This window comes from Heterodontus francisci, chromosome 9 (assembly GCF_036365525.1).
Source record: "Heterodontus francisci isolate sHetFra1 chromosome 9, sHetFra1.hap1, whole genome shotgun sequence".
NCBI classification, from domain to species: Eukaryota; Metazoa; Chordata; class Chondrichthyes; order Heterodontiformes; family Heterodontidae; genus Heterodontus; species Heterodontus francisci.
Genome location: NC_090379.1, coordinates 39,155,771 through 39,183,716, shown reverse-complemented (window position 1 = coordinate 39,183,716; position 27,946 = coordinate 39,155,771). Strand labels below are relative to the sequence as shown.

General features: G+C 43.0%; 1 protein-coding gene across 1 annotated transcript; it reads right to left on the bottom strand.

Moving 5' to 3' along the window:
• Positions 1–5,292: 5,292 nt before the first annotated feature.
• On the bottom strand, positions 5,293–26,112 carry c9h14orf28 (chromosome 9 C14orf28 homolog). The gene is made up of 5 exons (XM_068038851.1): positions 25,966–26,112; positions 11,826–12,350; positions 9,524–9,613; positions 6,806–6,940; positions 5,293–5,753 (listed from the first exon to the last, which is right to left on the bottom strand). The coding sequence occupies exons 1-5, from the start codon at positions 26,067–26,069 to the stop codon at positions 5,570–5,572; spliced, it is 1,038 nt and encodes a 345-aa protein (XP_067894952.1). The 5' UTR covers positions 26,070–26,112; the 3' UTR covers positions 5,293–5,569.
• Between the last annotated feature and the right edge of the window lie 1,834 nt (positions 26,113–27,946).

Sequence of the window (27,946 nt, the reverse complement as noted above, 5' to 3'; positions counted from 1 at the left end):
GTGCCTGATCGAAAGATCAGGTGCTACTCCTCGAGCTTGTGTTGATGTTCTCTGGAACACTTGGGTTTAAAGAAAAAAGTTGAACTTTATTGAACTTAAACTCTAATTTGGTTAGCGCCTACGCTAGCATACTTATGCGATACATACATGCAGACAGAGGCAGAAAAGAGAAGAAATAAAGTGGAAAAGTTGAGGCAATATCCGAAGATGGTTTTGGTTATTGTTCTTCGAGCTCGCTGTAGAGTCCTTGATTGTAGGTAGGTCTTGCTTTTCGTTGGGGCCCATATTTATCTTAAACCTCATTTGATGTAGGAGACGTTTCTCTCTCACGGTTCATGTGTCCTCAGTGGGTCCAGAGGCTTGTGAGAGATGGGAGCAGACAGAAGAGGTCTTCTTGCTCCAGGAGCAAACAGTCTTTGAGTTCAAAAACTCCAGCTAGTTCAAAAAAACCCTGGACCAGCCAGTTAGTCATGTGACCAGCTGATTTAACCAGTCCTGGCTTTTGTGGATTGTATCACCTTGGCAGTCTCTGGAATGCTCTCCCTTACACCTTCAATATCTGGTGATCAAAATCCATTGTGCGTTGAATGTGTCAGGGAATGGTCCTTTTGTCTCCACAAGCACTGTCTGTTGGTATGAAGATTACTAGGCCCCAACGAAAAGCAAGACCTACCTACAATCAAGGACTCTACAGTGAGCTCAAAGAACAGTAACCAAAACCATCTTCAGATATTGTCTCAAACTTTTCCACTTTATTTCTTCCCTTTTCATCTCTATCTACATGTGTGTTTCGTGTTAGAACATGGCTACCCGACCCTAACCCAACGGGAACCGACGTCATCTGTCGGGTTTGGGTCAGGTCGGGCATTCTGGCTCAGCTTGGACACACTATCACCACCTCCAGTATGTGGCTCCAATGTTAATGTACTTTTTGGACCTGAAAGGTTGTTTAGTTTGTTGCTGATCTGCACAAGCTTAAAAAAAACTAAGTGAAAAACAGAAGCTAGGTTAACTGATGGGTCAGATCGGGTACGGGAAAAAATGAAAGGACTGTGGCCGGGTCACATTTCGTTTGCAGACCCAAGCCGGCCTTTATATCGCGTATGCATGCTAGCGTGGGCACGTCCCGTATCTGTAGGTGTTAACTAAATTAAGGTTGAACTTTATTAAACTCTTTTTCTTTAAAGCTAAGAAAACCTGTTTGGCTAGTTTCTTTGCCTTATAATTGGAAGTTAGTGAACAAAGATTCACTAAGGGAAAGCTAAAGAAAACGGTGTGTTTAAAATTAAACCCTGTTACGGTAAGACCAGGTGAAGGCTGACAGGAAACCCTGGACCCCTTTCTTACCATGTCATAACAGAAATTTGGGGGCTACCGTTCTGGAATTTACCCACAAACGAGAGAAATTGGAAGTGGGAAGCCAAATTTTTCCCAATCAAAAAAGAGCAAGATTCCAAAACAAGTTTTCTTGTGGTTGTGTGTGCTTGAATACTAACTTGTCTGCAACTGAAGCCAGTAGCTTAAAATCTATTACATTTCTAACATTTGCCAGTTCTGATGAAGGGTCAGTGACCTGAAATCTTAACTCTGCTTCTCTCTCCACAGATGCTACCAGACCTGCTGAGTATTTTCAGCATTTCTTGTTTTTATTTTAGCTCCCAAGCCTGTTCCGCCATTCATTGAGATCATGGCTGATCTGTGACCGGACTCCATATGCCTGCCTTTGTTCCATATCCCTGAATACCTTTTGCCAACAAAAATCTATCACTCAGTTTTAAAATTAGCAATTGATCTCTGATCAATTATCCTTTGGGGAGAGTTCGGCTTTTAACACCCTTTGCATGAAGAAGTGTTTCCTAATTTCATTCCTGAAAGGCTCGAGAGCTAAATGGCCTACTCCTGTTCCTATAATCATCTATTCCAGTGGTTCATGCACTTTATTGGTTGGCCTCCTTTTCAAAGGGTTTCATAATCACAGCACCCCCCCCCACCCCCCCACACGTAAATTACAATGCTATAACAGTGGTTCTCAAATTTTTTTAGTTGAAGGACCCATTTTTAAATGAATTAGTACTCATGGACCATCCCCATCCCATCTAAGTTATACTATATAATACTCCTTATGAAATTGCTCCATGTATTGTTTTAATATTTTGAGAATAGGATTTTACTTAGCTATCAGTGAGATGGGTGTGTCTACTTAGATTTAAAAGAAACTCCCTTAGTCATCTTCAAGAAGTCATCTGGGACCCACCATCAGTCTTTGTAACTGCAGGTCTACATGGCAAACCTCACACTGCTCTCAGCTCTCTTAGGTGAGACAGCCAGCCCGCCCATTCTGCACCGCACACCGCTCCACCTCCAGCCACTGCACTTCCCTCCTAGCTCACACCAAGCCTACCTCCAGCCACATACTCCGCTCCCACTTATTTGCTTTCTCGCAGATCCCCTGGAAAGTCTCTCCGGACCCCCAGTGAGCTGTGGACTCCAGTTTGTGGGCACTGTCCTATTCAGTTTCCCATCCTCTACCCTTCGTAAACTTTATTTCATCCAAAATTCTGCTGCCTGAACCCTTTCCTGGTTCACTGCGATCCTTGTGCTTTTTGACCTACCTAGTCCCCCAGATGCCTCCAATTTAAAATCATAATCTTTGTGCTTAAATCTTTTCAAGACCATGTGCCACCATATCTCTATAACCACCTTCATCCATAAATTCTGCATTCCTCTGACATTGCCATTTATGCATGGTTTTTTGTGTCCAATTATGCTCCTTCAAAAGCATAGATGTTTTGTTAAAGGCACTAGATAAATGCATGTAGGTTTTATTCTATGCATGACAAAATATAATCGATAAATAGTGTAATCTTTTTACACTGCCCAAATCAACCAACGCATTCACATCTTCTAAAAGAACACTCCAGTGCCAGACCTGCAAAACTTCAGTAATCCATGCTTATTGTGCCACAATAATTAAACAGACAGACAGACATTCAGTAAAAGTAATCTCATTCTCCAAGATTGAGACTTGATTTTGCTTGGCAGCTAATGTGATAGTCTACAGAAGAAAACACATTCAGTAATATCAGTAGGCTGTAGAAAGTCAATTCAATGCCAGAGTTCATTCTCCACAAAAGATGTGGTCAACCCTTGGATTGTGACCCGAGGAGTACAAGTTATTGCTGTTTCTAAAGCCAAAAATGCAAAAGCTGCTATGCAAATATTGTGAATCAATCCAGAAATACTGAATAATTGAAGCTTTACTGATTCTCCTCGCTGTGGAGGAACTTGGCCAATCAGCATTAGGGTTGCTCATGAGTCAGCTGAACCTGATATAGACTGATGTAATATGGCCTTTAGACAAGTACCAGAAGGCAACTGGTGCTTATAAAATTGCACCTTTGCCTAAATCACAACATTTTAGGAAAAGAAAACGGTGGAAGAGAAAGTAGATAAAGGTCAAAGTGAATCTCCATGAATCTTAGGTACATTACTACATTCTGCATGTACGTCATCACAGAAGTTTCTGGAATCTTATTTTGATGTGTTAGTGGCTGCTGCACAAATTTTATTTAACAGACTCAAATTTTAGTAAATACCTACATGCTTGTCTTGACTGCTTTCACACCTTATGGCAGAGGTATGAATTCTATGTTTAAATTTGAGAAATCTAATAGTTCAGCTATAAAAAGGTTAAGACATTTGAGACTTCTTAAAACAAAAACTAGTGGTTAAAACTTAAGAGTTCCTGAGTTAAGTTTTACAATTCCTCTTATTTGAATTAAATCCTAATATTCTTTACTGCATCTGAATCAATTTCCTCTTTTTACGATGTCAGTGGATTTAAAGTGTAAGTTGTCTTTTGTTGTCCTATCATCCCTGTAATAATTGTACCTGGCAAGTATTTCTAAATGGATCAATTTTTCTCAAGTTAATATTTGCAATATATATGGTATTGTATTTTTTCCCTACAAAACCTACATTCAGCATCATAATAAATGTAAAATACTGCAGATACTGGAAATCTGAAATAAAAACAAAGTGCTGGAAATACTTAGCAGGCCTGACAGCAACTGTGGAGAGAGAAACAGAGTTAACATTTCAGGTCTGTGACTTTATCAGAACTGGCAAAGGTTAAAAATGTGATAGATTTTAAGTAAAGCAGTTGTGTGGGAGGGGGGGGGGGGCGTTGGGATTAACTGACAATGAGGTCATGGGAGGCAAAGGGAGTGTGCTAATGGTGTGGTAAAAGACAAAGCATTCGCGCAGTGTGTGTTAATAACAGAATAATGACCAGCTCTGTCCAAAAGCACAAACATGAAAAACCAAGTTTAAGGCAGGTACATGATAAAAAAAAATAAAGAGGCCAGTTATGCTCTGAAATTATTGAACTCAATGTTCAGTCCAGAAGGCTGTAGATTGCCTAATCAGAAAATGAGCGCTTGTTCACTCGAACACTGCAGCAGGCCAAGGAGAGAAATGTGGGCATGGGAGCAGGGCGGTGAATTGAAATGGCCAGCAACCAGCTCTGGGTTATGCTTTCGGACTGAGCGGAGGTGTTCCGCAAGGTGGTCACCCAATCTGTGTTTGGGTTCCCTAATGTAGAGGCGACCACATTGTGAGCAGCGAGTACAGTATACTAAATTGAAAGTACAAATAAGTTGCTGCTTCACCTGAAAGGAATGCTTGGGGCCTTGCATGGTGAGGAGAGAGGAGGTAAAAGGGCAGATATTATACCTCCTGCGATTGCATGGGAGGGTGCTGTGGGAAGGGGATGAGGTGTCGGGGGTCATGAAGGGAACGATCCCTTTGGGATGCCGACAGGCAAGGGGAGGGGAAGATGCGTTTGATGGTGGCATCAAGCCGGAGGTGGCAGAAATGGCAGAGGATGATCCTTTGGTGTGTAGGCTGGTGGGGTGGCAAGTGAGGACAAGGGGAACCCTGTCATGGTTCTGGGAGGGAGGGGAAGGGGTGAGGGCAGAAGTGTAGGAAATGGATCGGACATGGTCGAGGGCCCCATCAACCACAGTAGGGGGGAATCGTCAGTTGAGGAAAAAGGAAGACATATGAGAAGTTCTGTTGTGGAAGATTGCATCATCAGAACAGATGCGTCAGAGACTGAGAAACTGGGAGAATGTAATGGAGCCCTTACAGGAAGCAGGATGTGAAGAAGTGTAGTCAAGGTAGCTGTGGGAGTCGGTGGGCTTATAATTAGTGGAGCTCAGCAGTGTCTTTATGCATTAGTTTTACAAAAGTATGAATTTTTTGCATGATTATGTACCACTCAAATGCCATATAAAAACACTTTATTCCAGTATACAATTTTGTATAAAAATATTCAGCATTAAGTGCATCTGATACAATGCAACTTTTGTACATATTTGCATAGTTGGTTAACTAAGGTAGTGCCATGTACATTCTGTTGCAAATTTTTGGGTTAATAAATCAGAACTTTACAGTCCATTTTTCTTGGATGCCAAGTTGGTTTAATTTTCTCCCCATAGTTATAAAGATAGAATGACATATGTAGTCTTGTATGTCCGTCGCCTTATTTGAGGAACGCAAGGCACTTTTAATCACTTCTATCTCGAATATAGACAAGGGAGGACAAGAGCAGCAGCTCTGGAGGTTTATTTAATAACACCAAGTTTTCAGTTCTAAGCCCATCATAATGCATCCAATTACCATCAATCATAAAAGCAGCAGAATAATGGTGCTCCTCCTTGTTGAAAAGTGTTGCCCCCTCCAGTGTGTATCTAGGACCCAAAGAGACAACAGTTAGTTTTTCAAACAGAGTACTGCTATTTCAACATTCCTAAGTAGAAACTTTAAACTATATTATATAAATTTCCAATTCTTCCATGGTCCTTTTTTAAAAATGGCTTTGGCAAGTTGCTGCAGTGCATCTTGTAGATGGTACATATGGCAGCCACAATGTGCCAGTGGTGATGGGAGTGAATGTTTAAGTTGGTGGATGGGGTACTAATCAATTGGGCTGCTTTGTCCTGGATGGTGAGCTTCAGGTGATGTTGCAAATGCACTCATCCAGATAAGTGGAGAGTATTCAATCACACTCCTGATTTTCAGATGGTGGAAAGGCTTTAGGGAAATCAGGAAGCTGCAGAATACCCAGTTTCTTACTTGTTTTTAGCCACAGCATTTATGTGGTTGGTTCAGCTAGGTTTCTGATCAATGGTGACTTCCTGGATGTTGACGATGGGGGAATTCAATGAAGGTAATGTTGGTGAATATCAAGAAGTGATTAGACCCTCTTGTTGGAGATTATCATTGCCTGGCACTTCTGCAGCATGACTGTTACTTGCTGCTCATAAGTCAAAGCCTTGCTGCATTGCAGCACGGACTGCTTCATTATCAGAGGAGTTGCAAATGGAAGTCAACACTGCAATCATCACGGCACATCCCCACTTCTGACCTGATAGAGGGAAGATGAATACGGTTGGGCCTTGGACACTGCCTTGTAGACTCCTGCTGTGATGTCCTGTGGCTGAGTGATTGGCCTCCAGATGTTAATAGGAAATATGGAATGCTGCCTACAGTGGGGCAGAGTACACAGTGGCACAGAAAATCTAAACCACTGTTTATAATTTTTAATGCTTTAATATTGTCACTAGAGTCAGACTTACCTCTTCATATTGGCTACTTTCAAAGAGACAGAAATCAGCCCAGATTAAAAAGCCATCAAAGTATGCACTTTATCAAATGTTTGACTACATTAAATGCTCAATTATGTTTACGATCCAGACTGCACGAATACCTTTGGCTAGTGAGAAATATGCCAAAGTCCTACCTTTGTTCTGCTACAGCCAAATTATATGGGACATAGGCCAATTCCTCAGATTTCCATTGCTCCATATTTAGGATGACAAATGGAGGAGCATCATGACAAAACATTCTCTGTGTGAATTCACGCTGACCATTACATCTAGAAGAAGAAATGCAGTGAGTAACGCAGTTGAATGTTAGAAGCACCAGTCTCAGATACCCATTGACCTACATCAAAAGAAGTCTCCAACATTGGAAGATTTGACTTCCAGTCTGGAAGTTTTCTGCTCTCCAACTAGCACGAGTTTTCAATTAAGATGTTTCTAAGGTGAAATTGGGCATTTAAACCTTGCATCATAACTCCGTCATAAAGTGAATAGTAAGACAGAAAACTCATCTTGTGAAGAATACTCAGTTTTAAGCAAAGATACAGTAGAATTTTTCACTTAACTAATGTTGAAGCTATTTAATTTAACAAATTATTGCCAACATTATTTATCACAGTTTACTGTGTAGTGTATGGAGTGCAAAATGTATATCAGTGTTTTAAAGAAAAACAGGAAGCAGATGAACATACACATTTTGTTTTCCTTGGAATGGTAAATCGAGAATGAGTGAGCTGGCTAATAATTTCCCAATCCTTGGGCTGCCTTAAATTTCTTTGGTCAATCCAATACTTTTAAATGATCAATTTGGGGCAACTTTTTATTTTATTTGTTTCATGGGATGTGAGCACCACTGGCAAGGCCAGCATTTGTTGCCCATCCCTAGTTGCCCTTGAGGTGCTGGTGGTGAGCTGCCTTCTTGAACTGTTGCAGTCTATCTGGTGCAGCTACACTCACAGTGCTGTTCGGGAGAGTGTTCCAGGACTTGGATCCAGCAACAGTGAAGGAACGACAATATATTTACAAGTCAGGATGGTGTGTAGCTGGAAGGGGAACTTGCAGATGGTGATGTTCCCATTCAATTGTTGCCCTTGTCCTTCTAAATGGACAAGGTCGCGGGTTTGGAAGGTGCTGTCGAAGGAGGCGTGGTGAGTTGCTGCAGTGCATATTGTATATCGTACACACTGCTGCCACTGTGTATTGGTGATGGAGGGAGTGAAAGTTTAAGGTGGTGGATGGGTGCCGATCAAGGGGCTACTTTGTCCTGAATGGTGTTGAGCATGCAGAGTGTTGTCGGAGCCGCACTCATCCAGGCAAGTGGAGAGTATTCCATCACACTCCTGACTTGTACCTTGTAGATGGTGGACAGGCTTTGGGGAGCCAGGAAGTGGGTTAACTCGCCGCAGAATTTCCAGCCTCTGACCTGCTCGTGGCCAGAGTATTTACGTGGTTGCTCCAGTTCAGTTTCTGCTCAATGGTAACCCCCAGGATATCGATAGTGGGGGTTTCAGCAATGGTAATGCGATTGAATGTCTTGGGGAGATGGTTAGATTCTCACTTGTTGGAGATGGTCATTGACTGGCACTTGTGTGGCGCGAATATTACTTGCCACTTATCAGTCCTCGCCTGAATGTTGTCCAGGTCTTGCTGTATACGGACACACACAGCTTCGGTACCTGAGGAGTTGTGAATGTACGATGTTCAGTATCAATCATCAGCGAACATCCCCACTTCAGACCTTATTATGGAGGGAAGGCCATTGATGATATTTAACTTCTGCTGAAGGTATAGCAAGCTATTTGTGGTACATGATACACTGAATCAAAGTCAACTGTCAAATGAAAGGTAAATGTTCACGGTGAATGTTTTGGAAAGCACAAGTAATGTCCAATTAAAGTGATGATTTTAAAAAAAAGACCTCTACCCTTTATTCCCTGATTCAAGGTATTGTAGCAATTATTATCCAGAATTACTATTAGTGCAAAATTTCAAGTTTTGCAAAGGGGTGGTGGATATAAGGGAAAAGATGCCTCCTCATTCCTTTAGGAATGCACAAAGTCACAGCAACCTTTGTAAATAAATATGTCCAATTTTAAATTTGTTGCAAAAGCAAACCACATGACAATTTTTTATTAAATATCTATACTTAAGATTCATGAAAAGAAATGTAAACCCTTTGAAGGTACAAGTCCTACATCATACTCCAAACAGACAATCATGGCAGGTTTATTACAGCACTATTGACATACGTCCTACCAGGGAACACTACATTCTTTCTGAATGCCTGACTAAGCAGAAGAAACGTATTCTTAAATTTACTAAAGTCACTCTGAAACTGCATACTACAATGAAATCAAAACTAATTGCACAGTTGGACTAAATGTCAGTTACATCCAGTGCAAATGAAAGCTCCATATTTAAAACCCCAGCCCACTATCATACCTTGGCCAGCTATAGAGCAGTAATGACCCTGAGCTGGGAGCAGGTCTTTACCTAGTCCTCTCAGCCAGGGAATACACAGAGAAAAAAATATATAAAGAGTCCACTGCAAAATTAGGATTTTCTTTGATAATTTTAGACAAATGTTCAGATAGGCAAGGATAAAGGGGCATTTGTTTACTAAGCACTATTTTGGCCATTTATTATTCATTTTCTGAGTCATACCAAATTAATTTGGCATTGCTTGCTCACTGCTTTACTTCAACATTGGCACAGCTCCAGCCAGATTCCTATCTTAGTAAATCATTTCCTGCAAAGGACATTAACCCAATGCATGCTAAATGTGCAATTAAGTGACGAGCAAATATAAACTGAACACGAGCAGTATATAAGAACATGAAGCAAGTCTGTGAACATACCCAAGTTCTTCGCACAGCTCAGTCCTGGGACAGAATAATTCGTCCACTGCTGCTTGAATTACATCACCCAAGAGAGAATCATGTGAAGGACTTCAGAAAAAAAAAATCATCTTAGCATCTGAATTGAAAATCAGATCATAAACAATAACACCCGCATATAGTCAATATATTCCAACTTAAAATCAGGTTAAATGGAGACAAAGAATTTCAGACTAAAAAAGCTCACAGTAACAGAAGCTAATATGCAGTTGATTAGTGTAATGATTTCAAAACTAGCATTTCCTAATTATACTATGTATCCTTTTGTGGTGGGACAAATTTTAGCAATAACCTGATTATTTTTATTAATTCTGATTTGCAGGATTTGTCTCACATATCACAACACATGATGAACCCAAGTATATATTAGCCAGAAGCTACCTCCTAGGAATTGTAATATGATAAAATCTGTAAATGAAAAAAAAAGTCGATGAATGCAGTGTTTACAAATACTAGTCATTTTCTTGCAAACTACACCTCCTTTATTCAAATACTTATCCCCACAAAATGAATACACAACATGGTGAATGGCTATAAAAAGATTATGTTTGCTCAGTGCAAATTTTAAGAAAATAATTTTTCTGCTAGCTTCCTTAGTCCTTCTTTGAAAGCAGGTTTTCAACTCCAACTACCTTCTAAAAACTTCCATTCTGCATTGAAGACTTGTAGAGCTGTCAAATAAAGGTTCTCCTTCAATATGCCTTCAACAGCAAGTTTAAAAATTTGGCCGCTTTTATTTACACTGCCTTTGGATAAGTGAAGAATGCAGAACCTAGATATAAGTTATGAGCTTTGGACTTTACAGTTCAGTAGCTTAATTTCTAAACCACCCATATGGCAACTAATGACAGTTCTAGACCACTTTCCCCTCTCCTTACTGAGCTTCAAAACCAATTGATGTAATGCATTTCAACAGGACAGTCTGGGACCAGTTTCTGTCCTTATACTCATTCATTGTCTGATTTCTACCAATTGTACTGCTATTTCCCCTACCCCAAGAGGCACATTTTGGAATTTTTATCTATGCACATTAACCAAATATTTAAAAACAAAATCTCAACTTTAGTAGCATAAAACATATCTATTCCATCTTGGGACATTTATAGAGTTGTAGCACTTAGTAGTATAATATATTGTGGGACAGCTGCACACTACTGCTTTAGCAGAATTGTAGTCTATTTCAGATAAACGATTTACAATAAAATTACAGACATAACTGGTACAATTTGTGCGTTAGTCACCATATGATGTATCCCAAACTGAAATTTCAAGATCACATGAACCTTGACCCACTACTAATACTACTTAAAAACCAAGTTTGTAGGTGTTTGTACCAGGCAAGGAGATAAATTCAGAGGAATCCCTGTGCTCCCAAACACAGAACGAAGTTCTTATATTCCACCCAACTTCAAAAGAATATATCCATTACACCAGTTTATGTTGTCTTTAAAGCGTGGCTACCCGACCTGAACCCGACTAGACCCGACGACATGTGTCGGGTTCCTGTCGGGTCTCTCTTCCGAGTCCAGCATTCGGGCTCAAGTCGGGTCGGGGCGGACGTGGACAGTGCTGCCTTGCTCTGGGAAGTAATCTTCAATTGAACATTCAGGTCAAGGCAGGAAACGTGCAGTCCGGACTCCGCACTCTGCACTGAGTGTCTCTATGATGTAATCGTACTCATGCTGTAGCTTCCATGTGTCCAAAAATGATTCTACACTACATTGCACTATGGATGCTCATGTGTGAAATTTGGGGGGGGGGGGGGGGGGGGAAGGGCGTGCCGTTGGTTCCTGGTGATGAGATCAAGCTCTGATTCCCAACTCCATCTGCAAGATTCTGCAGGAATAGCCTGCTGCCTGAACGGATGAACAGGATCACGACATTTGGACAAGGTACAGCACAATAACCTGTTTGATATCATTAACCTTATTACGGTCGTCGGGTCGGGTGGGGAAAAAAATTAAAGGACTCGGGCCCGGGTTGGGTTTCAATTTTATACCCGAGCAGGCCTTCAGTTGTCTTATTTTCATCACCAATTACTTATCGGTTCCTTGGTAACAAACTAAGGCAATTTAAGGACACAGGTTCTGTTCCATGAACTCATACCCAGTCAGAACAGGGCTAAGACTGTCAAAACTCATTTCATAGAACCCTCACAGTTTTCTGAATTCAATCTGAGTTAAGAAACACAGGTTCCAATGCTGAAAGAAAAATAAAAAGTACGGCCAATTTCCTTACTGATGTAAATAAAGGATCAACCTACTAGATAATAATCGTCTTGCGCTGATCTTCCTGCGCACGTGCTGGACATCTCCCATTAGAACAGAACGTTTCCTGAATGGTGGACATAAGGTTCTCCAGGTTTCTTGTGAAGTTTTCATGTTCATTTCCAAAAAGATCAATTTCTAGCGAGGCCTTGTGGACTTCAGATTTGTACTGACATTTATCCATTTTATCCCATATCCACAACAACTTCACAGTTGTGAATTTACAAGAGTCCATCAAATACAGAAAGCGCTCAACAAATTCCTTTCCCAAGTAGCTTGATAACTCACTACGAAAAGTCTCATTTTCACGAAGAATCACATACAGTAACATCAAAAACCCATCAATGGTGCAAGTATTTTTTAGGCTTATCCTCACATACAGTGGAGTGCAAGCCATTGCCTTTCTTCCAGCTTTAATGGTATACACTCCACCCCATGGAAGAACAGGTTTCCAGAAAGATCTATCTTCATTTGAATTATTTGTAACAGATGCTCGGATCTCTTCAAATAATGTTTTTGTCCTAGAATAAAAATAAAAAAAGCATTGTGCTTAGATATTAATGAAATTATACAAGCCAATGCAAACAGTACGGGGCACTCAGTTAATGCAAATATAAAACATCTTCCATTTTTCTGCTCAGTTATTCTTCATGATGTGGCTATCCATATGGTTGCAGAAGTGTTATTTAAATCTTCATTAAACTATTGGCTAATGGAGTGATGTCATAATAGATTACAAAACCAGACCTTCAGCAGTTAGCCAATTGGATTGCTTGAATTCACCAGCACAAATAGGGGATAATCAACTAGCAGGGAGTGCCTGGGAATGCTACAATCTTTAGAACAGAATGTACTCTTCAATTGGTTTAGTAACTTTATTGTAATCTGTTTGCCTTCTGGAGGACCATCAATCTATCATTGCTTCAGCAAATGATATTCTGGTGGTTTTACTCAAATGAAATTTATGAAGACAGAATATGCTCATAAAATTTACTAGTCTATTAGTGGATATATTTACATAATTCTATCAATGTAGAATACATAATTTACAGCACAGAAACAGGCCAATTGGGCCCAATCTATGCCAGTGTTTCTGCCCCATACAAGCCTCCTCTCACCCTACTTTATTAACCCCTTTCAGCATATCCTTCTATTCTTTTCTCACCTTTGTACTAATCTGGCATCAATGCTATTTGGAACTACTACTACCATGTGGTGGCAATCTCCACATTCTAACCACTCCCTGGGTAAAGAGGTTTCTCCTGAATTTCTTATTGGATTTAGTAGTGACTATTTTATATTTATGACTGCTGGTTTTGGATACCCCCACGAGTGGAAACATCTTCTCTATGTCTACCCTATTAAACCCCTTTATAATTTTAAAGACCTCTAGGGCCACCTCTCAATCTTCCCTTTTCTAGAGAAAAGTGCCCCACCATATTCAGCTCTTATCGTCCTTGTAAATAGTTATTTTCACCCTCTGGTGACTATATAACCTTATTGTAATATGGAGACCAGAATGGTGCACACTACTTGACGTGTGGGATAATCAAGGTTCTATATGCATTTAATTCCTACAGTAAAACTCACTTCCAGCAGCTCAAAATATACAACCAACTCTAATGCAATTTGTGGTTCCGAATGAGATTCACAATCCACTAAAACCTAAGATTACCATCTTATCTGGCTTCCTCAATTCAACTACAGTCAAGTACTTCTCTGTTATTGATTATTCATACTCAGGGCTACACAGTACAGTTAACTGGTTAACTTGTTTTTCCCAAATCACAAAAGTCATGGAAAACTCAAACTGTACTAAACGATGGTACCAAATATTTTTAAATGAGACAAAAACACTCTTCCTCCGCTCTCAACTGAGCAGAAAAAGGTCAAATTCCACACTAAATCCGAGCCCAAGTTCCAAGTAGCAAAAAGAGTTGTATTCTCTAGCGACTGTTACTACTTTTCCACCACCTGTTTTATTTTGTTTACTGAAATTGCTTAGTTCAAATTACTACGTTACGACAGACCGCTCAAGTCAAAGCCGCCAATGAAAAATATACGATTCTGATTGTGGTGGGAGAAACGCACTGTTAATTCAATCCCATCCCTCCACAGATCTCCTAACATTAATTTAGAAAGTTTAAAATTATAAAATTTAAAATCAGGAAGCTGTATAAAACGCATGTTAGGCCACAACTGGAGTACTGTGTACAGTTCTGGGCACCACACTATAGGAAGGATCTAATTGCACTGGAGAGGGTGCAGAGGAGATTCACCAGGATGTTGCCTGGGCTGGAGCATTTCAGCTACGAAGAGAGACTGAAAAGGCTAGGGTTGTTTTCCTTAGAGCAGAGAAGGCTGAAGGGGGACATGATTGAGGTATGCAAAATTATGAGGGGCATTGATAGGTTAGATAGGAAGAAACTTTTTCCCTTAGCGGAGGGGTCAATAACCAGGAGGCATAGATTTAAGGTAAGGGGCAGGAGGTTTAGAAGAGATTTAAGGAAAAAAATTTTCACTCATAGGGTGGTTGGAATCTGGAATGCACTGCCTGAACAGGTGGCAGAGGCAAGAACCCTCAACATTTAAGAAGTATTTATATGAGCACTTGAAATGCTATAGCATTCCAGGCTAGGTCCAAATGCTGGAAAATGGGATTAGAATAGTTAGGTGCTTGATGGCTGGCACAGACACGATGGGCCGAAGGGCCTGTTTCTGTGCTGTATAACTCTATGACTCTATAATAAAGACCCAGCCAAATTGTACCATCTATTAACCCACCCCCCCCCCCCCCCCACAATGAGGCTAACCAAACCAGGTGTCTTCAGATCAACAAATGAACTGTTTAATTAGAAAAATGAAATTCTTAAACACAGAGATATAAACATTTAAATTAGAAAAAATTAGTGTCCTTGCAGCTTTACTTTATGCCGGATATGGAACAGTCTAAGGTTGCTTGAAGTCCTCACAGCCGTCGATGGGGAAAAAAATAGGTTCTGCAACAGTCCATCATCTAATTCAGAAGTCAAAATAGTTGTTCCTTCTCCAGCGATGAATTTCAACAATTAACAACTTGCAAACACTTTTTAATGAATCAATCTGGCTTTAGAGCAAAGGTGTGCAAAGGAAACCCGACCAGAGTCCGAATGCCGGACCCAGAGGCCCCACCCAACCCGAACCGAACCAGACACGTGTCATCAGATCCCGTCAGGTCGGGTAGCAGGCCTTTACATCAGTACATGGGTAAAGGCCTGCTACCCGGCCCGACCCAGACGGGTCCCGACATGTGTCGGATTCGGGTCGGGTCGGACTTCTGGATCCGGCATTCGGGCTCGGGTCGGGGTTCCTTTGCACACCTTTACTTCAGAGTTTTTGAGGGATAAAAGATTGGCACAGTCTAACTTCCCTTCCTTCAGTTTAATTTGACTTGACTTTTCAGAATTTTGAGAGAGAATAGTAAATAAACAGACTGAATTCTCTTCCTTCAGTCTAAATGGTTTGAGAGCTCTCCTTTCAGGTGCTAACACACAGCTGTCTGTCTGTTTCTCCTTAACTGTCTCTCAAAAGCCTGCTTTTCAATTAGTTTCAAATGGCATTCGGCAACAATGTATCTCTCGATGCTCAGTCTGAATGGCTATTTCCCAGGCAACGAGAATGCACTCAATCAGTTTCCATGGCTTGCTGCCTTAAAGCAGTCGGGCTCCCTTTTCAACCTTAAAGGCACACTGCATTCTTCCTGAAAAAAGCTACAGGATCATAACACCACATAATTCAATTTTAAAAACTCTAAATTTCCACTTTTATGTTATTTGCTCTGATTAATTTAAGTTATTGGAATAAATAACATTTTAGCACAATATTTCAGATTGTAAGGAGTAAACGGTTTATTTCTTTTGATTTTATTCCCCTCCATAGCTGCAAAGCTCCAGCATTCCATAGCATGGGAAACTCTTTCCCCCTCCCTCCACCAACCCCCACCGCAAGCAACATACAAGTAGAAGCAAAAGTATTCTTTTTTACTTTCGTTTCATGGGATTTGGGCTACACTGGCCAGGCCAGCATTTATTGCCCATCCCCAATTGCCCAGGAGAAGGTGGTGGTGAGCTGCCTTCTTGAACTGCTGCAGTCCATGTGGGGTAGGTACACCCACAGTACTGTTAGGAGGGGAGTTCCAGGATTTTGACCCAGTGACAGTGAGGGAATGGCGATATAGTTCCAAGTCAGAATGGTATGTGGCTTGGAGGGGAACTTGTAGGTGGTGGTGTTCCCACACATCTGCTGCCCGTGTCCTTCTTAGTGGTAGAGGTCGCAGGTTTGGAAGGTGCTGCCTGAGTAGCCCTGGTGCGTGGCTGCAGTGGATCGTGTAAATGGTACACACTGCTGCCACTGTGCGTCGGTGGTAGGGGGAGTGAATGTTTGTAGACAGGATGTCAATCAAGCAGGCTGATTTGTCCTGGATAGCGTTGAGCTTGCTGAGTGTTATTGGAGCTGCACCCATCCAAGCAAGTGGAGAGTATTCCATCACACTCCTGACTTGTGCCTTGTAGATGGTGGACAGGCTTTGGGGAGTCAGGAGGTGAGTTACTTGCCACAGGATTCCGAGCCTCACCTCAAGTTCAGCTCTTTTGTCCATGTTTGAACCAAGGCTGTAATGAGGTCAGGAGCCAAGTGGCACTGGCGGAACCCAAACTGGGCATCACTGAGCAGGTTATTGCTAAGCAAGTGCCGCTTGATAGCGCTGTCAATGACACCTTCCATCACTTTACTGATGATTGAGAGTAGACTGATGGGGCAGTAATTGGCTGGGTTGGATTTGTCCTGCTGTGTGTGTACAGGACATACCTGGGCAATTTTCCACATTACCATGTAGATGCGAGTGTTGTCACTGTACTGGAACAGCTTGGCTAGGGGCGCAGCAGGTTCTGGAGCACAGGTTTTCAGTACTATTGCCAGAATGTTGTCAGGGCCCATAGCCTTTGCAGTATGCAGTGTCTCCAGTAGTTGCTTGATATCACGTGGAGTGAATCGAATGGCTGAAGACTGGCATCTGTGATGCTGGGGACTTCAAGAGGAGGCCAAGATGGATCATCCACTCGGCACTGCTGGCTGAAGATTTTTGCAGATGCTTCAGCCTTATCTTTTGCACTGATGTGCTGGGCTCTCCCATCTTTGAGGATGGGGATATTTGTGGAGCCACCTCCTCCAGTTAGTTGTTTAATTGTTCACCACCATTCATGACTGGATGTGGCAGAACTGCAGTGCTTAGATCTGATCCATTGGTTGTGGGATCTCTTAGCTCTGTCTATCGCATGCTGCTTATGCTGTCTGGCATGCAAGTAGTCCTGGGTTGTAGCTTCACCAGGTTGGCACCTCATTTTGAGGTCTGCCTGGTGCTGCTCCTGGCATGCCGTCCCGCACTCTTCATTGAACCAGGGTTGATTCCCCCAGCTTGATGGCAACGATAGAGTGGGGGATATGCTGGGCCATGAGGTTACAGATGGTGGTCGAGTACAATTCTGCTGCTGCTGATGGCCCGCAGCACCTCATGGATGCCCAGTTTTGCATTGCTAGATCTGTTCAAAATCTATCCCCACTGAGCACGGTGGTAGTGCCACACAACAGGATGGATGGTATCCTCAATGTGAAGACGGGAGGTCGTCTCCACAAGAACTGTGCTGTGGTCACACCTACCAATACCATCATGGACAGATGCATCTGCGCAGGCAGATTGTGAGGATGAGGTCAATTATGTTTTTCCCCTCTTGTTGGTTCCCTCACCACCTGCCGCAGACCCAGTCTAGCAGCTATGTCCTTTAAGGCTTGGCCAGCTCAGTCAGTAGTGGTGCTACCAAGCGCTCTTGGTGATGGACATTAAAGTCCCCCACCCAGAGCACATTCTGCGCCTTTGCCACCCTCAGTGCTTCCTCCAAGTGGTGTTCAACATGGAGGAGTACTGCTTCATCAGCTGAGGCAGGGGTGGCGGGGGGGGGGGGGGGGGGAGGGGGGCAGTAGGTGGTAATCAGAAGGAGGTTTCCGTGCCCATGTTTGACCCGATGCCATGAGACTTCATGGGGTCCGGAGTCGAAGTTGATGACTCCCAAAGCAACTCCCTACGACTGTATACCACTGTGCCGCCACCTCTGCTGGGTCGGTCATGCCGGTGGAACAGGACATACCCAGGGATGGTGACGGTCATGTCTGGGATATTGCATGGTATGATTCAGTGAATATGACTGTCAGGCTGTTGCTTGACTAGTCTGTGGGATAGCTCTCCCAACTTTGGCACAAACCACCAGATGTTAATAAGGAGGACTTTGCAGCATCGCCAGGGCTGGGTTTGCCTTTGTCTTTTCCGGTGCCTAGCTCGATGCCGGGTGGTCCGTCCAGTTTCATTCCTTATTGACTATTTAGCAGTTAGGTACAACTAAGTGGCTTGCTAGGCCACTTCAGAGGGCATTTTAAGAGTCAACCACATTGCTGTGGGTCTTCGAGTCACATGTAGGCCAGACCTGGTAAGGACAGCAGATTTCCTTCCCTGAAGGACCAGATGGGTTTTTGTGCCAATCGACAATGATTTCATGGCCAAACAGTTAGGAATGCTTACATTCTGTGAAGAACAGCAACTCCAAAATGCTTGACAAAATAATTTTACATCTGGGTTCACTTAAATATATAAAACTTTGGTAGTGAAGTGGTCATTCATTATGATTGAGATACAAGAAAGTCTTTGTATACAATTTGAAATTTAACTACATACCTTTTGCAAGAACATGAATACGAACCCAACTATTTTGTACCTAATATCTGCAGTTTTATAGATCAAATGTATCCCTAATATGGACAATTCTTCTAGGAATCTGCAGAAGCATTGTGGCCCGATCTAAATCAATTTTTTTAAAAATGCAGACTACAGAGTGAACCCCAGATTGTGTTTACAATGCCAAATAGACAACCTCATGCTTGATCTGGGGTTGTGGAGTCTATTTTCAGTGAGATGTTACTGTACATGTGTTACAAAGATAGTCAATTAATTGGCACATGCAAGCATTGCTCCGTATAGAAGATACTTGCTGTGTGTTTATGCCAAACCTGTATCTATAAATATCACTTATGCCAACAAGAGCAGACCAGGAGGAATTTGCTTCCCGTTTACATTAAGTTGCCTCAGATTCTGTTCTGGCATTAAGAACTGTGACATATGTGGGGATCATTCATAATTGCCTGCATTAGTATACAGAATTCAAGTTTATGTTGCCAGTCAAATTAGATGTCATAAAAATAAAAGCAAAATACTGCAGGTGCTGGAAATACTCAGGTCAGGCAGCATCTGTGGAGAAAGAAGCAGAGTTAACGTTTCAGGTCTGTGACCTTTCATCAGAACGGACAAAGGTTAGAAAAGAATTAGGTTTTAAGCAAGTGAAGGGGGTGGGATTTGGTAGGGAAGAGAACAAAGGTGTGATAGGGCAAAGGGCAGGAGAGATTAAATAACAAAGCTGTCATGGGACAAAGGCAAAGAGCGTGTTAATGCTTGTGGTGAAAGACAAAGCATTCGTCCAGAGAGAGAGAGATAATGGCAGAATAATGAGCAACTCTGTCCACATGAAAAAAAAACAGGCACATGGTTTAAAAAATAAAATTAAAAAGAGAAAAATATATAAAAAAGCCAGTCATGCTCTGAAATTGTTGAACTTAAGGCTGGGTTCGCATGTCTGTAGAGTGCCTAATCGAAAGATCAGGAGCTGCCCCTCAAGCTTGCGTTGATGTTCACTGGAGGACTGCAGCAGGCCAAGGACAGAAATGTGGGCATGAGAGCAGGAGGGGGAGGGGGTTGTTCAAATGGCAAGCAACCGGAAGCTCGGGATCATGCTTTCGGACCAAGCGGAGGTGTTCCGCAAAGCGGTTACCCAAACTGCGTTTGGTCTCCCCAATGTAGAGGTGACTGCATTGTGAGCAGCGAATACAGTATCTGACTTATTTCACTTCAATTCCAATTGAAGTTACATCCTTCATGTTTTGAATCCACCCAGGATTACACGTATCTCTGAGAAATACAACGTTCCTTGGACTGCTGCTCTAGCCACATCCTGAGATCCACACTCAGTGCCATGCGCCGCCACATGTACACACTTAGCCTCTCTCTCCAGAAGCACCAGCTCACCTTAGAGGCCTGCTACCCGACCCGAACCCAACGGGACCTGACGACACGTCGGGTTTGGGTCGGGACAGGCCCATCTTCCGGGGGGCCGGCTTTCGGGCTCGGGTTGGGTCGGACATACACGGTAAGCGCTTTGCTGGTAAGTATTAAAAATGTTTTTAAAACCTTACCTGAGCTGGGAGTCTGGGACGAAACTGAGTCTGCGCAGTGAGCGAGTGACATCACCAAGACGTCATCGTGCATGCGCTGTAGCTTCTTACAGGTTCGGCGTCAGGAAGGTAAGTAAAGGGATGGTCGGGTCGGGTCGGGCCGAGCAATGGCAGGTTCAGGTCGGGTTGGGCCGGGCTCGGGGCAAAATCAGAGGGACCCGGGCCGGGTCAGGCTCGGGTCCGCTATGGTTTGGTCGGGTTCTTTTTCCCCGACCTAAAGCAGGCCTTTGCTCACCTTATCTCAAAGCTGTTCGGCTCTGCAGTTTCATTTCATCAAGTGGAGTATAATATGGAAAAATGTGAAACTGTCCATTTTGGCAGGAAGAATAAAAAAAGCATATTATCTAAATGGTAAGAGATTGCAGAGCTCTGAGATGTAGAGGGATCTGGTGTCCTAGTGCACGAATCGCAAAAGGTTAGTACAGGCAGATACAGTATGTAATGAGGAAAGCTAATAGAATATTATCGTTTATCGCGAGAGGAATTGAATACAAAAGCAGCCGTGAGCCACATGGAAGATGGCAGGATCCCCAAGGACACATTGTACACTGAGCTAGTCACTGGTATCAGACCCACCGGCCGGCCATGTCTCCGCTTTAAAGATGTCTGCAAACGTGACATGAAGTCCTGTGACATTGATCACAAGTCGTGGGAGTCAGTTGCCAGTGATTGCCAGAGCTGGCGGGCAGCCATAAAGGCGGGGCTAAAGAGTGGCGAGTCGAAGAGACTTAGCAGTTGGCAGGAAAAAAGACAGAAGCGCAAGGGGAGAGCCAACTGTGTAACAGCCCCGACAACCAATTTTATCTGCAGCATTTGTGGAAGAGTCTGTCACTCTAGAATTGGCCTTTATAGCCACTCCAGGCGCTGCTTCACAAACCACTGACCACCTCCAGGCACTTACCCATTGTCTCTCAAGACAAGGAAGCCAAAGAAGAATAATAATAATAGAATGTTATCGTTTGTCACGAGAGGAACTGAATACAAAAGCAGGGAGGTTATGCTTCAGCTATACAGGGCATTGGTGAGAGCATATCTGGAGTACTGTGTACAGTATTGCTTATTTAAGGAAGGATGTAAATGCATTGGAGGCAGTTCAGAGAAGGTTTACGAGACTAATACCTGGAATGGGCGGGCTGTCTTACGAGGAAAGATTGGACAGGCTAGGCTTGTATCCCCTGTAATTTAGAAGAGTAAGAGGTGACTTGATTGAAGCATATAAGATTATGAGAGGTCCTGACAGGGTGGATGTGGAAAGGATGTTTCCCCTTGTGGGAGAATCTAGAACTAGGGGTCACTGTTTAAAAATAAGGGGTCGCATATTTAAGACAGAGATGAGGAGAAATGTTTTCTCTGAGGGTCGTGAGTCTTTGGAATTCTCTTCCTCAAAAGTCGGTGGAAACAGAGTCTTTGAATATTTTTAAGGCAGAGGTAGATTCTTGATAAGCAAGGGGATGAAAGGTTGTCGGAGGTAGGTGGAAATGTGGAGTAATCAGTTCAGCCATGAACTTATTGAATGGCGGAGCGGGCTCGAGGGACCTACTCCTGCTCCTAATTTGTATGTTCGTACCCTTCGTCTTATCCAACACGTTAACAAAAAACTTTTTCTCCAACGCCCCTCCAGATCCTTCTTCCCCTTCACCTCCCTCTGACCCCATCCCTTCTCCTAATCTGACCCCTTGCCGTGTATTCACAATACCCTCTGACCATCCCATCTAACGCTGAACGATCTATACTTAACAGAGGACTCAGTTTTATCCCCTTACGCCCCGACCTCAATGTATTTTGCGCTCGGCATGATGTTGAACTCTTCTTCCTGTGTCTTCGCCACCGGGCTTACTTCTTTGACCAGGTGTCCTCCCCCTGACCAGCAGACCTTTTCACCCGCCTCCAGTATTCTCCCTCCACCTGGATCCCTCCCTCTGGCCTGTTACCCATTCTTGATCTTTTCGTGGAGAATTGTCGGCGTGACATTAGCCACCTCAAATTCTTCACTCTCCTCGCTCACTCTAACCTGTCTCCCTCTGAACTTGCTGCTCTCCGTTCTCTCAGGTCTAACCCCAACATTGTGATCAAACTTGCTGACAACGGTAGTGTTGTTGTGGTCTGGTGTACCAACCTCTATCTTGCAGAGGCTAAGTGCCAACTCTCAGACCTTGTTCCTACCTCCTCCTGGACCATGACCCACCACCAAACATCAAGCCACTGTCTCCAGGACTGTCACCGACTTCATCTCCTCCGGAGATCTTCCCTCTACAGCTTCCAACCTCATAGTCCCGCAACCCCAAACAGCCCGCTTCTACCTCCTTCCCAACATCCACAAGCAGGACTGTCCTGGTAGACCCATTGTTTCATCTTGTTCCTGCCCCACTGAACTTATTTCTTCCTATCTTGACTACCTTTTCTCCCCTGGTCCAGTCTCTTCCCACCTACATCCGTGACTCTTCTGACACCCTACGTCATTTTGACAATTTCCAGTTTCCTGACCTAACAATCTCTTCACCATGGATGTCCAATTTCTCTACACCTCCATCCCCTGCCAGGAAGGTCTGAGGGCTCTCCGCTTCTTCCTTGAACAGAGGCCCAACCAGTCCCCATCCACCACCACCCTCCTGGCTGAACTTGTTCTAACATTGAACAACTTTTCCTTCAACTCCACTCATTTCCTTCAAGTAAAAAGTTTTGCTTTGGGTACCCATATGGGTCCTAGTTATGCCTAACTTTTTGTGGAATATGTCGAACATTCCTTGTTCCAGTCCTATGGGCCCCCGCCCTCACCTCCTTTTCCAGTACATTGATGACTGTATCGGTGCCGCTTCCTGCTCTCGCCCCCAACTGGAAAACTTCAACTTTGCTTCCAATTTCCACCCTTCTCTCACCTTTATATGGTCTATCCACAACACTTCCCTTCCCTTCCTCGACTTCTGTCTCTATCTCTGGGGATAGGCTGTCTACTAATATTCATTATAAGTCCACCGACTCCCATGGCTATCTTGACTACACTTCCTCACACCCAGTTTCCTGTAAGGACACTATCCCATTCTCCCAGTTTCTCTGTTTCCGACGCATCTGTTCTGATGATGCAACCTTCCACAACAGTGCTTCTCACATGTCTTCCTTTTTCCTTAACCAAGGAATCCCCCCCTCACTATGGTTGACAGGGCCCTCAACCGCGTCTGACCTATTTCCCACACTTCTGCCCTCACCCATTCCCCTCCCTTTCAGAACCGCGACAGGGTGCCCCTTGTCCTCACTATACACCCCAACAGCCTCCACATCTAAAGGACCATCCTCCACCATTTCTGCCACCTCTAGCGTGATGCCACCAATCACATCTTCCCTTCCCCTGTCAGCATTCCGAAGGGATCGTTCCCTTCACGACACCCTGGTACACTTCTCCATCACCCCGGTACACTTCTCCATCACCCTGAAGCCTCGTCCCCTTCCCGTGCAATCACAGGACATGTAATACTTGACCTTTTACCTTCTTTCTCCTCACCATCCAAGGTCCCAAGCACTCCTTTCAGTGAAGCAGCGATTTACTTGCACTTCCTTCAATTTAGTATACTATATTCACTGCTCACAATGCAGTCGCCTCTACACTGGAGAGTCCAAACGCAGATTCCGAAATCATGACCCCGCGCTTCCGGTTGCTTGCCATTTCAACACACCACCACCCCCCCGCCACCCACATTTCTGTCCTTGGCCTGCTGCAGCGTTCCAGTGAACATCAATGCAAGCTCAAGGAGCAGCACCTGATCTTTCGATTAGACACTCTACCGCCTCGCGGATTCAACCTTGAGTTCAACAATTTCAGAGCATGACTGGCCTTTTTTGAATTTTTCTATTTTTATTTTATTTTTAACCATGTGCTTGTGTTTTCATAGACAGAGTTGCTCAGGCCCCCTTCAATTGCTTAAAACCTTTGCCAGTTCTGATGAAAGGTCACAGACCTGAAACGTTAACTCTGCTTCTCTCTCCACAAAAACTGCCTGACCTGCTGAGTATTTCCAGCACTCTCTGTTTTTAAATTAGATGTCATGTTTGTTCTGGTGTAAGTAAGGTAAAAGAATCTAATGGATTGCAGTTTATATTATGAGGTATTCATTCTAATTCGCTAATCTAGGTTATTAAAATGAATATATATTGCTACTTAAAAAGGACCTATCCTACACAAGCTAAGTCAATTTACATGAGATGCTCACAGTCTCTGTCTTCATCTAAGTCTGAATGATCAAAGAACTTACTATGACCATCCAAATTATGAATGCACTCCAATTTTAAAAAATTTAACTTTAAATATTTTGACTGCTAAAATTTGATTCTTTTGGCAAGGTCTGGTCTCCAAGTCATATCATCTGAAGATGGAGCTCTACTTATGCACTTAAAACAAAATCATTGTGAAGCACTTTGGGACATCTTGCAAACATAAAATGCACCGTATAAATATAAGTTCTTTCTTTGTGATCCTTACAAGTACTTCAAACAAAGAGAATATGACTAACTGGCCAAAACCACATTGGCTAGCTTACTTAAATAAGTTGTTGTTGACTTTTTAAAATTATGCTTTTGCAGCCACTTGAAAACATTATCTTTAATTAATGCATCTTTAAACAATGAGGGAACTGAATCTAACGTCCAACTGCTTCCATCTTACTGTTTTAAGCCATGGACAGAATAATGTTTAACTGCCTAGAGATGTATGATGCATTCAGGGTCCAAGTGATCAAAAACAGCACTGCAGTCAACTCAGCACATCCAAGTAGAACTGACAGTTCTTGCAGTGGACCTATTTGAAATAGCGTATCTCTCACCTCTCAGCGTTTTCACCGCTATTGAAAAAAAATCCTGACTACAATATGGAGCTGTTATAACCATAACTACACAATAGCAAAGCTTTGGCAGCTTAGATACATCAGAATTCCACAACTGCACCAGCCCAAAACACACCGGTACCCAGTAGTTCTGAGCTGTGCAGTACTTAATCTGTGTTGAATTACCTCACACACTTTACCAATTCCCTACATGGAGAGACAGAGGGTTAGTGTGGACGGACTGGGCGGGGGCCAAAGAATGTAACAAAAAGCCAAGGACTTCCACTGCTGATTGCCCTCAAGTGACCCCTGCACCTTCCAAAATAGGTGTTTAGGTTCACATGAAGAAAGATCGCTTGGGTCGTTACAGAACGCTGTTACTGGTGAAATCATACTTCAACAAAAAATGTGTAAAATGATGCGTGTGTGTGTTGTTGTACTCCCCCATGTTGATGTGCAATGATTGCAACTTTTACTCAGGTTACAAATCGAATTTAAAAGTCCTAGACCTAGCAAAAATATTGCGCTTTTTCCTGTTGTGCATCGCGATTTATCTAATCAAACTGTTCCTTACCCAATTTTCAATCCGTGGTAAGGCGGTAGTACAAAATTCATGGGCAGATCTTGGCGTTGAAGTTTTTTTTAAAACCAAAAAAACAAACTTCTCAAAAAAGTTGTGTGATACATGTCTTCATGAAATAAAGCTGCACAGAAATTCACTTCAGCCGAATTACAAAGGGACCAGCTCCGCTGTCAGAATATATAGAAACCCCACTGAAGGGAGGACTAGTCTCGAAAACCCAAAGTGCATTTTGTAAATAAATGACTGCGAATGTTTTGAGAGCTGTACTGGGGTGAGGCCCAGTAACAAACACACCTCCTGCAGCCAGTGAACTCCAGACAAGTTCTTCAACGAATTCACACCCGTTTAATTTCATCGTTAAATTTGTTTTTTTACCTCTCAGGCTGGCAATATCTTTTTCCCGTCTGCTTCAAGAAGTTATTAGCGTCGCTTGTGATTCCGACAACAGTCACACTACAAGACACAGAGCCAACATCCATGTCACCATCAGCCACTGGCTGTAAACCCGCCCGCTGCCAGCTGCAGTTATTGTGCAACGTCACCAGCCGTCCCAACACCCGCCCCGCCACCGCGTAAGGGGCGGGGCTAGCACTGGAGGGGCGGGGTTAGTGCAGGGGCGGGGTTAGCGCTGGAGGGTCAGGGGGCGGTGTTAGTGCAGGGGGCGGGGTTAGCGCTGGAGGGGCGGGGTTAGTGCAGCGGGCGGTGTTAGCGCTGGAGGGGCGGGGTTAATGTAGGAGGAACGAGGAACAGCATCTCATTTACCGATTTGGCACGCTACAGCTGCCTGTCTGAACACGAAGTTCAATAATTTCAGAGCATGACTGGTTCCCCTTTTAACTTTTAGTTTCATTGGAGATCAGTTCTTGCAGAGGGTTGGCTCTGTCACAGGATGTCAAGGTTACAACAGCTTCAGGCTTCTATTAAGTGGGCTGCTTTATCCTGGATGGTGTTGAGCCTCTTGAGTGTTGGAGCTGCACTCATCCAGACAAGTGGAAAGTATTCCATCACACTCCTTCCAGGCAAATGCAGAATGCCTCTGTCGCAACTCCCAAACTTTAGATCACAATTGTATAAAGCAGGTAGCTGACATACTTTGTCAGGGTCAGGATTTTCATGATACTTTTTGTAGAAAGCAGTAAGTAGCAAGTAGGAGCTCTCTAGCTAGAATCATGTGGGGTAGATTTTCACTTTCAGTGGTGTGGAAGCAGCTGCTGTACATTCCACCCACATTTGCTTTCCATCCATGTCAAAGGAAAGGAAAATTGAGCATGTGTTCTGCCACTCCAACACTGAAAATTTACCACATATAATCTTACTGTGTGCTAAGTTACCATAGAACCTCTTAACCTGAATATTGCTCTGTTCAAGATTAGAAAAGGCTGCCATTCAATCAATGTAAAGATGGTCTATGACTATAGGAACAGAGTCATATATGTTTCTACACGCTGCAGCAGTTGTAGCCTTATTTACAAGGGCTGAAGTTTGCAGGGGGTTGCCATTGCGGGTCAGGTTGGGGTCAGTACAAGGATATGCCCTGCACCAACACTTTTCATTATTGGGGTGTTCACCAGATGTTCTGCTCTTTTATCTCTGGATCCCAATTTCTTTACATATGCATGTAAAAGGTGACTTGTCCAATGCCAAACAAGATTATAAACACTGGACTGTCTGAAAAGCTGATAATTTATTATTGTTATCTCTTTCAATCGTGTAAATGATTTCTATTTTTGAAGGTTGCTTATTGCTTAAAAAATTAAAGAGTATCAGGCAATGCATCACAATAAAGGATAATGCAGCCACTAGTTCTGTGTCTCATAGAAGACTCATTTAAGTTCAAAATAATGTGTAATTGAGTATCAGATGAAAACAATGGAAGGTTTGAGCCCTGAAGAAGAAAAAGTGTGCTTATGACAGATGTCAGGTGGATAATACAACCAAGAAACAAGCTGAATGTAGAAGGTCCAGAGGGGAAGTGAAAAAGCAAATAAAAGAAGCAAGAGAGAGTATGAAAAGAGACTGACAGCTAACATGAAAGGGAATCACAAAGTCTTCAATAGACATTTAATAGTAAAAGGGTGGTAAAAGAAGGGGTGGAGCCAATTAGGGACCAAAATGGGGATTTACGCATGGAGGCAGGGGACATGGCTGAGGTATTACATGAATGTTTTGCATCTGTCTTTACCAAGGAAGATAATGCTGTGCTGGTCTTGGTAAAAGAGGAGGTAATTCAGACACTTGAAGGGTTTAAAATTGATAAGGAGGAGGTTTTGGATAGGCTGTCTGTCCTTCAAATTGATAAGGCACCAGGACCGGATGAAATCTATCCAAAGATACTGAGGGAAGTGAGAGTGACATT

What these genes read in the sequence shown, in the direction of transcription:
- c9h14orf28 (XM_068038851.1), bottom strand. Translation starts at nt 26,069, where the DNA reads ATGGATGTTGGCTCTGTGTCTTGTAGTGTGACTGTTGTCGGAATCACA. An exon ending in AGATATTGCCAGCCTGAGAG is followed by an intron (nt 12,351 to 25,965) that starts GTAAAAAAACAA and finishes TTTTTATTCTAG; the next exon opens with GACAAAAACATTATTTGAAG. An exon ending in CGCAAGACGATTATTATCTA is followed by an intron (nt 9,614 to 11,825) that starts GTAGGTTGATCC and finishes TTTTTTCTGAAG; the next exon opens with TCCTTCACATGATTCTCTCT.